General features: G+C 39.9%; 1 protein-coding gene across 6 annotated transcripts; it reads right to left on the bottom strand.

Annotated features, from left to right (window-relative positions):
* Positions 1 to 957: 957 nt before the first annotated feature.
* Positions 958 to 4,530, bottom strand: LOC148038670 (protein NRT1/ PTR FAMILY 7.2-like). 6 transcript variants are annotated; one of them, XM_087674251.1, is made up of 5 exons: positions 4,284 to 4,529; positions 3,379 to 3,596; positions 2,365 to 2,831; positions 1,462 to 2,080; positions 958 to 1,343 (listed from the first exon to the last, which is right to left on the bottom strand). In XM_087674251.1, exons 1-5 carry the CDS (start codon positions 4,429 to 4,431, stop codon positions 1,335 to 1,337), a joined length of 1,461 nt encoding a protein of 486 aa, XP_087530377.1. In that variant the 5' UTR covers positions 4,432 to 4,529; the 3' UTR covers positions 958 to 1,334. The 6 variants fall into 6 exon arrangements, with proteins under 6 accessions (XP_087530377.1, XP_087530365.1, XP_087530369.1 ...); XM_087674239.1 differs by adding an exon at positions 3,900 to 4,167 and having other exon boundaries at positions 963 to 2,080; positions 4,284 to 4,422; XM_087674243.1 differs by adding an exon at positions 3,900 to 4,159 and having other exon boundaries at positions 963 to 2,080; positions 4,284 to 4,416.
* Positions 4,531 to 18,802: the final 14,272 nt, after the last annotated feature.

Genomic DNA, 18,802 nt, shown 5'->3' with positions numbered 1-18,802 from the left:
GAATGTTCTGTATCATTAAAAAGAACTATAATATGTTCTCCAAGTCAATGAGGTGCGTGATGTCAATCGGGGTTCGAGAAGCAAAGCACAAACCAGGCATTTCACGGACAATGGTATTTATATTATCTTTTACTTTCTTCTTTGTACACTTAATGGAGCAATTTTTGACATCTAGTTGCAACAACGCTTTGTAGCTCGCAAGCCTACTCATTTCGATGTTCTATAACATAGTTGGTGGCCGACCCTGTCTCACTTCAAGAACATAGCAACATACGACTACCTAGCTCAAATTTACTAACATGGTGAGTAACAATCATAAGTATGACACACATACATATACAACACACACTTATAAGCTATTTCTCGACATTCAAATTTGACCCATCTACCCATTCAAAGCAAACATGTTTGAATGTCAATTGTATGTTTCTCAAGAGCATTTTCTTGAAACATCTACTATGTTTCCTTAATTGAATTCGGTATATTAACCATGTACTCTTAACAAGGCTTTGTATAGCAATATATCTTTCTACTTATCCTCTTTTCTTTTCATTCGACTATTATAATCAAAGGAAGCTTAAGTGCTCTCATCTAGTGATATATTTGAATGGGACCGACCATATAAGAGAGAGGGAGAGAGAGTAGATGCAAAAAGCCTCAACCCTTTTGTGTGTGTGTGTGTGTGTGTGTGTGAAGACTTTTCTTTTGTTTTTTGGGGTGTGGATTATTCATTTAAATACCACAAGGAATAGTTTACTAACTTATTGAGATTGGAGAACAAAGTTACACATGGACTACCACTTCCTATATGTGAGATTTCGATGATAGGCAATTTTTCTTCCATAGTCTCATCAATACCTTTTGTAGATAATTATCAGAAATATAATCTTGATGATGATCATACTTCTGAGTACATAGTCCAACAGATCATGTTTGATCAATAAGAATTTCATGGAAGTAATCAAATTATTTTCCTCTAAGCATGGATAGTTTGTGGATAAACGAACATGCAAGATCTCAAGAAATGAGTTATAAAATTCAATATTATCAGAGCATATTCCATATCCCAAGTTGTCAAGCGATTTCATATCAATGTCATCCAAGCCTTTGACACCTTAGGGCCACAGGTATGTGTACAATATTGTTTGTAGATTTTGTATATATGAATAGCCCTAACCATAACAGGATTGTCAGATGAAAGTTCTGTAGCCAGCGGCTCCATGCAAAACCATGGCAAGTTTGCATTGTAATGAGAAATGATTTGATTTATTCTTCTTCTCGAACAGGATAAGAACAACAAAGTGCAATGCCAAGGAATATCAGAAAAGCTATGATCATAATCCCTGCAAGGAGCATGTAATAGTAATTTAGATGTCCCTCGTTCAGGTCAGAAGCAATCCAACCGGCTTTTCCATCAGCAGTGGTGATTGCACTGACAAAAATGACAAGAAGAGCACTTACGAAACTACCAAGTCCACGACTGAGCACAAGGAAGGAGCTGCTAAGGCTTCGAATGCCTGGTGATGCAGCACTGTAGAAAAAATCAGCCTCACCAACAGTGCCACAAACAAGGGCCACCCCCTCAAAAGCATACTGGGGCACAAGCCAAAGGATGGACAGGTTGGAGCTAGCTTCTACCGCCGAGAGGCGTGCAGCCTCTACAACTGCAGCTATCAATATGGACAAGGTAGCTGCCACAAAGGAAATGCCAATTTGAATCAAAGCAAGGGACAAAGGACGTACTAGGAAGCTAGATTGTCTGACTCGTGTTTGCCACCGTACACACATATCAAAGGCCATGGCAAAAACAATCCTTGCAATCATGTTGAACAGTGACATGGAGGCTGTGGCCACTTCAAAGCTACCTACCATAGCATTCATATAATCACCCTGCTCCACATACAGGCTTGTCAACTGTGACGTTGCTGTGCTCTTGCAAAGAATTATCCCCCACAGTGGTAAAAGCCGTAAGATGCTTTTTACTTCCTCTACTTGCTTCAAATCACACAACATCCATGGACTTTTTTTGCCTTGAGCACCCAAATCTTCATAAGGAATGATGGCAGCCTTGTCAAGAAACCTAAGATCCACATAAAAGTTAGGAAAAGCAAGAGACTTGGAGAGGCTACCAACATGTTTTCTACATTGATCTACATACCATGCAAATCTATTAACAGCTTGACACAGCTCGAGCTCGATGTAAAACAAGTCAACTTCTGCACATGGCGGCTGCCTACAATCTTTAGACTATGTAGCATGCATGGCTTGCAAACATTCAGTCAACCTGCACTAGTTGTCAATATGCCACTTTTGAGAAATACTTGTCTTGAAAAAAAGACATGAAGAAGTCAATGACCTCATTACCTGAACTGATGAGGGTGGATTGCACAGCCTTCTTCACTTCCAAATAACGAACCCGGATCAGAAGGCAGTTCCAGGTTGCGTTTCCTCAATGAAGCTACAACCACCTGCAATATTCTCTTGAATGGGTTTTCCCTTCGCTTTTGATGGGTAGACCTGTTCATCCCCAATAGACAAAGAACACCGATGCCTAAAGCTCCTGTACAGATCCAGTAACCTAAAGCCCACTGTCCAGCATTTTCCAAATAGACGACCACCAAAAGGGCAAAGACCTCGCCAATAGTCCCAGCCACAAAGAGTTGGTTAAAAAAGCTATTCCTTTTCTCAGCTGCATGGAATTGATCTCCACCAAGTGCAACCAGGCTTGGCTTGAACCATCCATAGCCCAAGCCAGTAAGGTAGAGGGAAAAGGTAAAGAATGCTGGGGCCTTGATCTGCAGCTGTGTGATAATGCTCAAAAGGCTGCAGCCCTGTCGTGCAAAGAGCAATATCATCACAAACAAGTGTGCATACAAACTTCTGGAAAGAATGACCAGACGGATTCAAATCTCACAGAAATTTGCCACATTCAGTAAAACAATTGATCAAGAAGCTTACCAGACAGTTAGTTTCACGAGAACATAGAAACTGTGTTTTTGTCAGAGACCAGACATTTCAAAGATTCAATGAACAACAGATGCCGCTGTTCATGAGAAGCTCCAACCATTTTAAGACTGTCCAAGGCTAAAAAAGCCTGAACTATTCTCGTTTAAGAAAGGATGCATTTAAAACCTAATGATTTGACATTCCTGTTCACCACATTATGATACAGATTACAAACCACTGAAATGGCAGAGCACACAATGAAACAAATACAGCAACATTGAGAAGCTGCAAATGTTTGATTCAAGACCTCAAGTTGGATAGTCAAGGCTACATACAAGAGAATGAACCTAGTGTATTAATGTATGTGACTGCCCCAGATATGCAAGCACCCGCATACAGAGGCATACAGTTGTGAACGAGAGACAATCTTACCAGCATTAAAAACAGTAAGATGAGAACACTAGTCCAGAACCGCCCCAAGGAGCCATCACTCAGGTAGGCTCCAAGAAATGAAGTGCAGAAGCCAGTGCCGAGCACCACAGAGACAGTTGCAGCTGCTGTTGCATTATCCTCTTGCCTCACTCTCTTGAGATAGAGCACAAGACTTGTAAAAACACCACGGTATACCACCTGATAGCAGCAGTATGCTCCTGCAAAGGCACAGGCCATTATCATAGTCTGAGACATTCAAATGGATTTTCGTCATCAAAACTCAATCTGCTTCAATTACAAGAAGGTTTAGACGAATCCCCACTATGATTACACAATGTGAATTACGACAACATCATATGCTGCTCCAAGGGAGGAACAGCATACCTAGCTATGTGTGGTTGTTGGGGAGCAGGGGGTGACCCCCAACCGCATCTAGCTAGTTATGCGGTGCCTCTTGAGCAGAAGCTCGTGATATTGAACCCTGTAAGCGAAAAACAACGGAAAAGAGCTCCTTTTCCCACCTGGGAAAATGTCAACTTCCTTCACAGTGCATGGTTTCTGCTGATAATGAAAGAGGCACACAAAACAACTGAGAAGAGACAGGGCCCTAATCGCAAAAGGCCTGTTTCCCTTGGAGTAACAGACAGGACTGTTCATTCATGACAGCACAGGATCACGACCAGATGATTATTTTCTCCCCAGTTCACAAAAACCGGTATCCCTCAGCGAAAACAGGCGACACAGTTCGTTCATGACAGCATAGGATCAGATTCATGGAAACCTGCTTTCCTTAGTGAGAAAAAAAAGACAGACAACACTGTTTATTCATGATCGCGACCAGGATGATCGACAAACTGCAGAAGAAAATTTGCAGAGAGTGCGATCTGCTGGCAAAATGGTCTTACCCAAAGGCAAGCAAGGCGTTAGCCAGTAGTGATAAGATCGTCCTCCACTCTGAGTTTGAGCTTTGGCTATGGTGGTTCCACCTGAAGAGCCCCTGTTCTCCAGCAGCAGAAGAGGCTCGCTACTGGACTCGGCTTGCTGCTGCACCATCGTTTTGGCAGACTATTTTACTCATGAAAGCCTGCCTACATTCACCACATCAGTTACTTAAAGAAGCCTGTCTCCATGCGACGATGACCAATCATTTTAAGTCTCAAGGTCAAACGCGTCGACTCTCGACACTAAGCACTTTCTATTAACTCAGGCACGGACACACGCAGATTGATTCAACTTGCACACGCCATCACAGTCAAAGGTTTAAGCATCTAAGAGCCAAGACACACTCAAGTAAAGTTTACCTGCACAAGTCCATGTATTCAAGTCCAAATGTGCATGGATGGCTGATCTAACTAGCATGAACCTGCGTGTCAAAATTCCAGTGAGTTGATGGAGCATTTCAAATTCCAGCGAGTTGATAGAGCATCTCAAAACATGGAGGTGCTCTATGAATTTATTGGAGTTCAAAGGAGCTGGCATCCTTTCTAGGGGTAAAGGTGTCTGTGCCTAACTACCCACGTCTTCATTACAATGACAGTACCTACACACATGTACACTGCAAGTGGCGAGTGTCCATCACTGTCACTTCATTCTTTATTCTTTCAATAACATTTGAATAAGGGATGGTCAGTCACGCATTGTGACTATTGGAGTTCTCGCATCATATATCTCTTGCTCTTGCTCTCTTGCTCCTTCCACCATAGCTCTTGCTTCCGCTCATGTGCTTCCACTCAAGGCTTCCTCCTTAAACTGGTATCAAAGTCATCATTGAGAAGCTTCACCCGCCATTACTTCAGCCTAGATTTGCAAAGCTTCAACTATTCATTCATTGCAACCATGTCTTCACCTTCAAAGGTACGCATTTGAACTTCCCTCCTTCCCCAGCTTGTTCCCACCCCCTAAGGCTTGCTCCAAGGCTGCATTGGGCTTTGTTCATCAGTGTTTGAGCCTTCAAAGAGGAAGACAACTAGCAAAAGGGCTAGCATAGCCAACGTGATTTGCAATTGGCTATCTAGCCCACTTTCCTGTAAAAAAAAAATTTTAGCCTAGTGCATCTCCTACCTCCCGTGTAGCATTTGAGACTCCCCAACGCTTGGGCAACTTCTTGGACACTTCCTCGACATTAATCACTTGAGTTTTGGAGCTCCCAACCTACATTACTTGCTGTAATAACTCACTTTTATCTCTATTAATGCTCGTATGCATATGCATTGATGTTGAGATGTTTGGCAAATATCTTGAGGTGCTAGTGGATTGGATTTGGGCTTGCATTGGCTAGTTCTAGTAGAGATTCCATTGTTGTAATACAGTGGGCAACAAGCACTTGTCTAGAAAGTTTTATGCCTATTGCTCTTAGATGTTAATCATGTCAAGATTGTGGGAGAGAAGGAAGGAGTCTCACTTGTAGCTTTCTTGCTTGCACAATGGGGGAATACACACACAGGTGGAGGCTGAAAATAGTTTTCCTCTTCTTAGTTGTGTAAGCCAAAAAGAACTCTCATACAAAGAAATAGAAGAACCCTATATATGGATCTCAAACCAAACTCAACTAACTAAGGTGGCATACTAACTGAACCACGAACTAGAGTAGATAAGGATAGCTGTCATCTAGCTATTATTCATGGGCGGTGTACCAACCGCATCTGCAACTAACAAGTCGGTGACATAAATGCACAACAGTCACCCTGCCATATCACAAGTGGAGCTTGATATCTCAACACTCCCCCTCGAGCTCAATCCCAATTCCTGCACACCAAGCAGGTCTCCGAACTTGCGCAGCTTCTCTGCGCCCAATGCCTTCATAAATATGTCAGCTACCTGATCCTCTGTGCTGACATAAACTAGATCAATAAGACTTAGTAAAACCCTCTCCCGCACATAGTGATAATGCACCTCAATGTGCTTTGTTCTAGCATGATAGACTGGGTTATTTGCCAAGTGTATACTACTCATGTTGTCACAATAAATGACAACTGGCCCATCTGTAGGTTGATGCATATCATAAAGTAGCTTATGCAACCAAGCTACCTCACATGCAGCCATTGTTGCGCCCCTGTACTCAACCTCTGTGCTCGACAAGGCAACTGTAGGCTGTTTCTTGCTGCTCCAAGTGACTACAACACTCCCAAAAGAGAACACATATCCACTGGTAGATCGTATATCAGAAATACTACCAGCCCAATCAGCATCAGTGTATCCATGCAACTGTATCTGAACCCCAGTCTCATAAAATAGTCCATACTGCAATGTGGACTTCACATACTTGAGTATGCGTCTAACCGTATCCAAATGCAGTTTCCTTGGAGCCTACATAAACTGACTTACCAATCCAATAGCATAGCTCAAATCTGGCATGGTAATAGTCATATAAATCAAACTTCCTACTATGCGTCTGTACATAGTAGGGTCTTCCAGAAGCTCATCTGCATCTACGCTCAGTTTCACATTCTGCTCCAAAGGAACTGAAATAGGCTTACAGCCTGTCATCCCATATTTGGACAGCATGTCCAATCCATACTGCCTCTGCAAGAGCCGTATCCCACTTAGTGATCTAATCACCTCAATGCCCAAGAAATAACGCAGCTCTCCCAAATCCTTCATCTCAAACTTCTGCTTCAATAGCATTTTTACATGAAGGATATCTTCATCACTGTCACCTGTCATAATCAAATCATCAACATAAATAACAAGTAGCATAATACCTTTCTCTATTTTTCTCACATAAAGTGAGAAATCTGCCTTGGAAATCTGAAAGCCAATAGTGACAAGATATTGTCCTATCTTGTCAGACCATGCTCTAGGTGCTTGCTTCAAGTCATACAAGGCTTTCTTCAACCTCAAACAAACTCAGGAAAAACAGCATGCACATAACCTGGTGGCTGCTCCATATAGACCTCTTCTTGCAAATCACCATGGAAGAAGGCATTCTTTACATCCATCTGATGTAAAGACCATCCCTTTGATGCAGCCATAGCAACGACTGCTCTTACGGTTGCCATCCTTGCAACCGGACTGAATGTTTCTTCATAATCAATACCATATGTTTGTGCATACCCCTTGACTACTAATCTTGCCTTGTACCTATTCACAGAACCATCTGCATTGTGTTTCACCTTATAAACCCACTTGTAACCAATTGCATTCTTATCTTTAGGCAAAGGTACCAATTTCCATGTAGCATTTGCTTCCAAGGCATCCATTTCTTCATCCATGGCTTTCTCCCATTTTTCTTTTCCCATGGCTTGCTCAAAAGAAGTGGGTTCTGGTTCGCGTATCACTTTCACCATATATGCATAGTGAATGGCTGTAAATCCATCATATTTCAGCCTATTCCCAGGATACCTAGCTCTGGTAGACCTGCGCAAAGTAGGTTCACTCCCAGGTGCTCTCAAAACATCCCTGGTCTTCCTTACTCCAGGTATAGCAATAAAAGGATTACCCAACTCATTATCAATGCTCTGTTCTGAGCCACTAGATTCACCATCCACATAAGAGTGACCTGCATTCACATTAAACATGGGCTAATCTACCTTCTCTTTTCCTCTTCGTGATACTTGCATACCACTATCTGCATTGCTTTGAGAAGATTCTCCTGATCTCAATCTGCCTTCCATGGCGAAGAATGTGAACCACTGCTAGAGGACGCTCCAGGTCCACTAATATCTTGTGACTGCTGCTATGAATTCTGTGCAACATTACCATTTTGTGCATCTACATTATCAATCACATTTACTGGTTTATACCAGCTACTCATCTCATAAAAAACAACATCTCTGCTCACTGTAAATAGAAGGGTTATAGCATCTATACCCTTTTTGCTGCAGAGAATAACCAATAAAGATGCATTTCTTAGCTTTTGGATCCAACTTGGATCTCAACTCATCTGGCACATGAACATAGGCAATGTAACCAAAATTTTTCAAATGAGAAATATCTGGTTTCCTACCAATATACCTCTCCTCTGGAGTCATGCCATGTATTACTGCAGTGGGAGTCCTGTTCATTATGTAGACTGCTGTAGCAACTGCCTCAGCCCAGTAAAAATTTGGCAGGTCTTTTTCATTGAGCATGGCACGAGATACCTCTCCAATATGCCTGTTTTTTCTTTCTACAATTCCATTTTGCTGTGGGATATTACTACATGAATATTGTTGCTTTATACCATGCTCCTGCAAGAACCTCGCAAACTCATTTGAGAGGTACTCTCCCCCTCCATCTGACCTTAGGCATTTTATTTCTAGGCCTGTTTCTTTTTTAACCATAGCTTTAAGAGTTTTGAAATGCCCAAAAACTTCACTTTTCTTTTTCATAAAATACACCCAAACTTTTCTGTTATAGTCATCAATAAAAGTGATAAAATAATGACACCCTCCAAATAGATGCAGCTTTAGTAGTCCGCACATCAGAGTGGATTAATTCCAATGGCTTCTTACTCTCTTGAACATGTCTAGGAAATGGTTTCCTTACCTATTTTCCAAATTGACAGGCTTCACATACCTTATGCATTTCTGCAACCTTGAATTTAGGCAATCTTGCAACAATTATTTGGGCTTGCATTGATTTAAGTCGTTGTACATTAACATGACCAATGTGTTTATGCCAGATATCAATATCTACAACTACACCGGTCCCATGTGCAAACATTGCTGCACTCAATTCAGGCATGTCTGCATCCAACGTAAACATTCTGCCCTTCTTCTTTCCTTTTGCTATCAAGCGACCTTTATTTTTCATATCCTCAACAAAGCGTCCATGAGAATTAAATCTGACCTGCAAGCCCTGCTCAACCATTTGACCAACAGAAACCAGGTTCTTGATGATATTCGGGACATGAAATACATCCGACATGTATTTTTTTTTCCCATCCTACATAGACAAAGGAATATTTCCAATCTGCACAATTGGATGTGCAGCATCATCACCAGTCTCCACAAATCCTGGTTTTTCCATTTTCCTTACATCCTGCATCCATTCTGCATGACCTGTCATGTGGTTTGATGCACCTGAGTCAACATACCACACATCGTTGCTTTCTTCTGCACTTGTCACAGAATTGGTCATGTGCTGCACCATAAACAAATGCTCATTTCTGTCATCACCCTGTCTACCAGAAGATGCATAATTCCCTTGTTGCAATTTTCCATTCATGATGTCATTCTGCTTTTTATAGCAGTCTTTAGCCATATGACCCATTTTACCACGGTAGTAGCATTCAACATTACTGTTTGCATTTTGGCCTCTTTGCCATCCACCACGACCTCTTTGGCTCTCCCTGCCTCTAGAGTTACCACGTCCACCTCCAAAGAACTGGTTTTCTTGAGTTTGCTGCATATTCTGATTTCTACCATGGCCTCCAGATCGGCCTCCTCTACCTCTGCCTCTACCTCTTCCAACATTTGAGTAGAAGACGGTTTCTTTTGAAGTTCAACCTAAAGAAGATGCACCACCATTTCTATGCTCCTTAGAAATTAGAAGAGCAATCAACTCCTCAAAATAAGGAAATCTTTCATAGACGAAAATGGATGTTCGGAACTGTGCATAATCCTTTCCCAGATCATTCAAGGTCACGGAAACTAAATCATCATCTTCCACTGGCGACCCAATGGAAGCAAGTGCATCTGCAATCTTCTTCACCTTCATGTGATAGTCATTGATGTTCATACTTTCTCTTTGCACATTGTGCAACTCTTGCTTTAGCTACATTTTCCTGGCTTGCGTATTTGTGCTATACATTTTTGACAAAGTATCCCATGCCTCCTTTGGCGTACTTGCATCCTGAATATGCACAATCATAGAGTCTGAAATACTGATAGACAGTCAGTACATAACTTTTTTGGCTCTCTCATGCCATCCTTTAAATGCCTGCATTTGTTGTTGATTGGAAACATCAGGAAGAACTGGTTCTCCTTCGTTTCCTGCAATGAATTCCCAATATCCTTTTCCCATAAGGAAGTTCGTCATTCTAAACTTTCATGCTTGGAAGTTATTCTTGTCAAGCTTTTCAGTGACAATTTGTGAAAGAGAATCAGACGCCATTATAGAACACTGCAAAAAACACAACTTCAGCCTCACAAGGGCAAATCTGCAAAACTGACGAAAGTGGTATTTGACCACACAGTCACTTCCTAGTGACGATTTTGCATCAACAGGCAACAAGGATGATTCTGTAACTCCCAACATCTCTGCACACAGGCATACGATGCAATTTCTACAGTAACTTTTCACCGACCTGTAGAACAGTGGTCGCACAGCATAAAACAGGGCCTTTTCCTGAGTGCATGCAAAAAACTTCCGCCTCCAAAACAGGCCCCGAAATGGCCTCAAATAAAAAAAACAGAGCAACCAAGGGCTAAAGCCTCCTCACAGCACATACTGCCCTCTTGCTACACCGCGAAGGGCTTCTCAATCCGAGACAATGCACTCTTGCACTTTCCGGCTGTGCTACCTGTAGAGACTTGCTCCCAAAACAGAAAAATGAAAGCAACACTGGTCCTCTTACCAGAACACCGTAAACTTGGTTTGCTTTCTTGAGCTCCTTACCACAAACAAGGCTCTGATACCATGTCAAGATTGTGAGAGAGAAGGAAGGAGTCTCACTTGTAGCTTTCTTGCTTGCACAATGGGGGAATACACACACAGGTGGAGGCTGAAAACAGTTTTCCTCTTCTTAGTTGTGTAAGACAAAAAGAACTCTCATACAAAGAAATAGAAGAACCCTATATATGGGTCTCAAACCAAACTCAACTAACTAAGGTGGCATACTAACTGAACCATGAACTAGAGTAGATAAGGATAGCTGTCATCTAGCTATTATTCATGGGCGGTGTAGCAACCGCATCTGCAACTAACAAGTCGGTGACATAAATGCACAACGGTCACCCTGGCATATCACAAGTGGAGCTCGATATCTCAACAAATCAGATGCTTCATTCGGTCTATTGGTGTATTCTAGTGATGGTCTATACCCTGATATGCTATTGAAAGCTTTTGGGCCTCAATTTTAAGTTTGGTGACATTCATATTGGCTATGGCTACATGATTTTGTTACTTTAGTGGCTTATGCAGCTACAGGCTTAAAGACTCTATTGGGTTTTATGATCTCAACTTATATTTCGTGTAACTTAGATGTTGAGATGGCCGTGTACTTGATGTTTTGAGCTTGCATTGTTCATTTGGCATTTAGTTTTGTTCCAGGGAGTTACTTGTGCTACTTAGATACTTTGCATTTGAGCAGAGCTTTGGGTTTACTTTGTTGAGCTTATTGTAGTGAGACCATGAGACTCATTTGAGTTATGTCTATGCTCTCTCAATGCTATTTGGATGCAGTTGTTGCCTAGTGGGCTGATTTGATTCATGTTTTAAGCTGGCACATATCTTTGTCAGCTTGTTGTCAATGATGTATTCATCTTGCTTGGCTATGTATTGAGCTTCTTTACACTTGCCCAATCAATTGTGTATCTGGTAGTTCTCTTTTGCTATTTTCGAGACCCACTATATACATGACAATTATGCATGTTGGATGTATCTCTCTCTAACACATTGATTTTGGTAGTTCTTGGTATCGATTGCATGCTTAGTGAGGATGAGCAATCAACTAATAAATCTAATCTACTAGCTACCATGTACATCTTGCAGGAAGTCGAATATGTGCAAACTTTACTTATGTCATTATTTTCAGCTTGCTAAAATTGTAGATTTATGCATCATTTATGAGGGCAAATGTCTTTACTTGACCATCATTCTTTCGTAGTTAGTGAACAGCCCTACTCTTTGCAGCTTTTCCTTTGTTAGACACTATCTTGGATGTGCTTTTAGACTTTTTTGCTATCATTTATAGTAGCATGCTTGTCTTGGATTTTGCTTTTATTTCTTACATTATGGCTAGTGGGTCAAATGATAGTGCTATCTTCAATATTGAGAAATTGGATGGCACCAACTACAACTATTGGAAGGTATAAATTTGACATGTTTTAGTGTAGAAATTGCATATTACACCATTAAGATATGAAGGTGTAAAGCTCAAACGCTTTGATATAGAGGATTGGACCGAACTGGATGAGTCATGCAAATCTACAATTATTTTTTCACTCTCTAAGAAGGTCTATTGTAATGTTATCTCTAACAGGCAAACTGCCTAGTAGTTATGGGATAAGATTCGTAATGTCTATGATAAGCAAAGCCCTCCCTCTCAAATGTATTGGTTGAAGCAACTCGTGGACCTTTGTATCAAGGAGGGCACTTCCATGTTTTCCACTTAAATGATGTTCATTCTATTTTCAATCACTTATCTTTACAAGGGATTGAATTTAGGGACAATCTTCCTCCCTTGTTCTTATCGGTTACATTGCCTTAGTCATGGGCCACATTTAGTACTACTATGTATACAAATATGCATATTAATGGGCTAAAATTGTAGGATGTAGAGGGTGCGCTCTTAAATAAAGAGGTTAACAGAAAGAATGTAAATGCTTTTTGTACCTCTCATGCTTTGACGATCAGAGGCAATAATGGTAGGAGCAGTAATGACTGCAGTGGGAGAGACTCTCGAAAGTCTTATTCTCAATCACGAGGATAGTCTCGCAATAAGTCACATGGCTGTACACATTGACTTGTCACTATTGTAGAAAGCAAGGTCATATTCGACCATAGTGCCATAAAATGTATGATGATAAGTGCAAGGGAAAGAGAAAAGGTAAAGTGTAGGAAAAGAATGATACTTGTAGCATTGTCCCTAGTAAGTCCAAAGTCAAGATTAAAGAGATTAATATCATGCAAACTAATTCTGATGATGACTACATACTTGTAGCTTCTTCTCTTAATGTTTCACAATTGACTGATGGCTCGTCCACCTATGCTCAATGTTGGTAGTTGATTGATTTAGGGGCTTCATTTCATATCACCCCTCATTGAGAGTGGTTTCACTTCTACCGCAGCATGTCGAGATCTATCAGATTGGGTAATGACTTGGTATTAGATATGTCCAACTATAGTTTCCTTCGAGAAATATGTTTACTTTGCATGATGTACACCATGTTCTAGCTTTGACTAGAAGCCTACTTTTGGCTGGACAGTTGGATGATGCAAGTTATGTTGTCTCTTTTGATAATTCCTCATGGAAGCTTACCTGTGGGAATCTTCTCCTAGGATAAGGTGCCAAGTCTGGCACTCTTTATCCTTTACTTGTATCTAGGTCTATCAACCATGTTTTGATCGTAGCTATAGTACCACATATATTGTTATGGCATCGTCACCTTGGGCTCATGTTCTTAAAGGGAATGAAAATGATTGCTCGTTTTTGTAGTATCTTCTATCCCTTGACTATAACTATTTTGATTCTTGTAATCATTGTCTTTATGGCTGGAAAATCCATAGTTTGCATAAGAAGTCTATCATTACACACATGGGTGATCCTTTGGATGTCTGTTGTTCATTCTAATGTTTGTGGATCTATGCCTTGCAAGTAATTAGGTGGCACAAAGTATTTCATTACTTTCATTGATGATTACTCATACAAGAATTGGACATACCCCATAAAGTAGAAATCAGAGTCTTCACTACATTTCAACATCGGCTTACTCTAATTGAGAACTAGTTTGGGTATAGGCTAAAATACCTACGATCTAGCAATGGGGGTGAGTATGTATCTAAAGCCTTTGAGCAGTTTTTTGATAAGTGGGGTATTAAGCATTAGTTGACCTCCTCATATACCCCACCCTAGAATGATATGGCTGAGCGCATGAATAGGATGATTTAGGAGCGAGTTTGTAGTATGCTTAGCTAGGTAGGCTTACATAGCACTTTTAAGCTGAGGTAGTTGCTATTGTTATACATTTGATTAATCGATCCCCATGAACAACTCTTCACTATCAAGTTGACAAAGAGGTATGGTTCATAAAACCTCTATCATATGCTCATTTTCATATCTTTGGTTATGAGGCTTTCTACCATGTTCCCAAGGACAAGCACAATAAGTTGAATCTTAAGTCCGTGAAATACATCTTTCTTGGTTATAGGGATGCATATGAGATGGACTATCACTTATGGGATCCACAAGCTCGAAAGGTCATCCGCAAACATGATGTTGTTTTCCATGGGGAGAAAATGTATAAGCAGCCTAAGGAGGTCGTTGAGATACATATGGTGATATTTCAAGAGGAGCCTTCTATGATCTTAGACAACAAGAGGTATATGTCCTAAAGCCTATTTTGCAGTGGTCTACTAGAGATAGATGTCAACCTAGTCAATTTGCGTCCTTTAGGGATTACGTTATGGTAATAGATACTGATGAGCCACTTACCTATGATGAGGCCATACGCAGAAGTGATAGTCACTCTTAGAAGAAAGGCCATGCAGTCAGAGTATAACTCAATGCAAAAAATCCATACATGGGATTTGGTTCCTTTGCCTAATGAAAAGTGTGATTTGCCATGCAAGTGGGTATACAAGTTGAAAAGTACCCATGTGATACCCCAAGACCAGCCTATAAGGCTAGATTGGTTGCTAAGGATTTTAAGTAGGAGCGTGGTGTTGACTTCAATGAAGTATTCTCTCTTGTAGTCAATATGACTACCCGACACTTGGTATTGGCTTTGGTTACATAGCTACATCTAGAACTCTATCAAATGGATGTCAAGATGACTTTCTTACATGGGGACTTGCATGATGAGATTTATATATAGTAATTTAAGGGCTTTGAGGAAAAAGATAGAAAACACCTAGTGTGCAAGTTGAGAAAGAGCCTTTATGGCCTTGAGCACGCACCTAGGAAATGTTATCACAAGTTTGATGCTTTCATGCATTCACAAGGATATACTTGCAGTGATATGGATTTGTGTTTATACAAAAGAAGGCCCACAATGGTAGCCTTATGATTTTGCTACTCTACATGGATGATATATCGATTTCTAGGAGTGCTCGTGATGAGTTGGATACCTTGAAAAGTCAGCTCAATAAGAACTTTGAGATGAAGGACATGGGACATGCCTCACATATTCTTGGGATGTGCATCACATGTGATCACTCTAAGGGGCTCCTTTACTTGTGTTGAAGGCGTACATCCAAAAGGTCCTTGAGTGATTTCGTATGCAAGATGTTAAGCCTATTGGCTATCCTTTACCTTCTCATGTGAAGGTTACTCAAGCTAATTGTCCACAATTTGATAAGCAAAAGGCTAAGATGGTCAAGATCCCTTATGCATCCATAATGGAATATTTGATGTATGCAATAATAGTCACTTGTCTTGACATGGCATTTTCATTAGGAGTTGCAACACACTATATGGCTACACTTGGCAGCATTGGAATGCTATAAAGAGTATCATGAGGTACCTTAAGGGCACTGCACATGCGTGCATATGTTATGGTGGCTAGGATACAAGAGTCGTGGGGTACACTAACTCTGACTATGCAATACATGAAAATAATAGGAAGTCCATCTTTGGCTATATCTTCACCTTTGTTGGAGGTGTTGTTTCTTGGATGTCTAGGGTGCAAAAATGCACGGACCTATCCCCTATAAAGGTAGAGTATATTGCAACCACTAAGGATTGCAGGGAGGCTCTCTAGTTAGGCCATCTAGTTATAGACCTTGATTTTACTGATGTGGTCTCTACACTGCATTCAAATTCTATGAATGCTATTCAGTTGGCCAAGAATCTAGTCTTCCATACGAAGACAAAGCACATTGAGATGTGTTACCACTTTATTAGAGAGGTTGTTGAGGACAAGTCCATCAAGCTTATCAAGATCTCAAGTAACCAAAATCCTATAGACCTGCTCACTAAAAGTCTCTCAATAGAGTGTTTTACCTTCCTTAGAAAGCTAATGGGTAACGGATGAGATAACGTATTTCCTCATCCTTTTGTACTTTATGTACATTTTTCCTTTGTTACTTTTTTCTTATTATCTCCTCACTAGGGGCACATTCGCCTTTAAGTGAAAGGTTGTTGGAAGTAAAGGCACATGTGCCTAACCGCATGTGTATTCATTATACTAATAGTACTTGCACACATATACACTACATGTGGCAAGCGCTCATCATTGTCACTTCATTCTTTATTCTTTCAATGACATTTAAATAAGAAAAGGCCATTCACACATTGTGACTATTGGAGTTTCCACATCTTGTGTCTCTTGCTCCTTTCACCATAACTCTTGCTTTCGCTCACATGCTTCCACTTAGGGCTTCCCCCTTCAAGCCTTGGATTTTTAGATATCCTATTCTCTCTCCTTTAAGAGTTTTATCTCTCTATAGCACAATCTACATATAATGGATTCCAGACAAACTTAACCTACATGTGGATGCTACAACTTGAAGTGCATATGGGACACATACAACTTCATTTGCATGTGTGCGGCATGGCCTTAATAGGTATTTGACTTAACTCTTGGGAAAAAAGGAATCTTTCAAAATCAATACTTTGAACCTTAACACTCGAGGTTCCCATTAATCAAAAGGACTCTATTGGTTAGGCGAGGGCATTCTCTCTCCTCCATTAATGGATTTGCTTATCTTTGAACCTTAACACTCGAGGTTCCCATTCACATAAATCCTCATTAATTTGGAGAAATAAAGTGTGAATTTGGTGACTCTAATCTACATCAATGTAAAAGCTGATAGAGGGAAAGAGCAACTGAGTCTTCTTGGGTTGATTGGGTTTTTTTTTACCTTTTGATGGATGTGCAACTTAACTTTAGAAACACATTGATATACATTTTGTTACTACTTATCTTCAATTACATATTTTCTTTAAAGCTCCCTAATTACCAAGCCACCCCAACAACATGGGAGACATTTCAACTGGGTCCTATTATCATTACTGTACTAATTTGTGTAGGTTTTTGTAATTTAAGTGAGATTGTTATGGCATGGCTAAGTAGATGTGCATGAGACTTATCTTTGCCACACATACATTACCAACTCAATGAATAGTACCAAGGTACTTCTTTGTAGAGGGTTAGTGCATTACAAAGCACAATATATGCATATAGGATGCTCTTTGTCCAAACAAAATGATAGTGGAACACATTGGGAGGTCTCAAAATGTATAATATGTTGTCAAAGTAACAAATGGGCATTCTCTACACATATCATCTAGGTTCCATCTCATATGCATAGAAGCATTTTGAGATTAAGGTGACCATTTTCCTTCATTTGAAGGGTAGTAATGAGCTCATGATCTCTTTATACGTGCTACAGCTTTTCTTTGAGAAACTTTCAAGCTCACTTAGAAAAGTGAAGACAAGTTCAAATGTCTAATCTTCAACTCTAAGGAGATTTTGTTGAATTATTTAGAGACTTCCTAAGATAAGTGTAAGTCTCTTTCAAATTTAGATCCTAAAGTTTGACCTTATAGAAGCTTAACTTGATCAAGAAGCAAACTATCATAAAGTTTGAGCTCATAGAAGTTTTTATGTTACTACACAAAGTTCTTTTCTACATGATCTAGTTAGATCATTAATAGAGTGAATCTTTGAATTCTTTCTTTAGTGTACATGACTAGTCAAGCATTGAAAGTGAACAACTATGCGGTCCCAAGGAACAATCTAGAGATGTGGTGGCTTCTTTTCACAAGTTCATGGTTCAAGAAATTGGAGTTCATGTATATGGAAGAAAGGCAAACTTGTGAAATCATATTGAAGTAATTCATGAAAATCCAAGGTTTAATGTCAAGCAAATTACAAAATTGGAAAGAAGCCTCTAAAATCTCAAGGAGAAGATTTTCACACTGATAAAGTTGCTCCTAGTTTAGTTATAGTTTTGTCATAAAATTGATACAATTGATCTCACTTTAATTATAATTTTGTGCAATATTATTCATAGCATTTCAAGAACTTATAAGTCTCCAAGTTGAATGCTTTTTAATATGGTGAAAGTTGTAATGTTAGTATTTATAACACCTAAAGATAAAGCTTGCAAAGCAAAATCAAGTCCTACACTTGGCTCAACCTCTTGAAAGCTACTTTCGACCAAGCCTCACTCCTTTCCAATTTGATAAATCACTCCATTAACTACTAGTTTAAAAGGGAGGTTTTTGAGCAAAAGATTATTATTAGCCATCCATGTAGTTTCATTACAACTATTCTAAATCAAATTTCAAACAAGCATATATTCTTCATCAACCTGCCCTTATCTTCAAGGATTGCAATCTCGAAATATAGAAAATCATTCAACCTTACTTGGGATATCCATTGTTTTAACTTTCTCTATAAAGCTCTAGCTTCTTTGCATTTCCAAAAGAGATCGGCAACATGCACTAGATGTCTTTTAAATGACTATCTATTTCACCTCCACTATGAGCATCACCACACAATATTTTAAGAATAGCAAGGACCTATGAAGTGTAAACAAATGACTCAAGCCATAATCCTAGCTAGGTAATCTCTAATTTCAAGTCAAGTATTATAGGATCCCAAGGAGATCCCAA

Source organism: Lygodium microphyllum, chromosome 3 (assembly GCF_053477565.2).
Source record: "Lygodium microphyllum isolate KBCC chromosome 3, Lygodium_microphyllum_v1.1.10, whole genome shotgun sequence".
Lineage (NCBI taxonomy): Eukaryota > Viridiplantae > Streptophyta > Polypodiopsida > Schizaeales > Lygodiaceae > Lygodium > Lygodium microphyllum.
The sequence above is the reverse complement of the archived record's forward strand: the minus strand, read 5'-3'. Positions and strand labels throughout refer to the sequence as shown.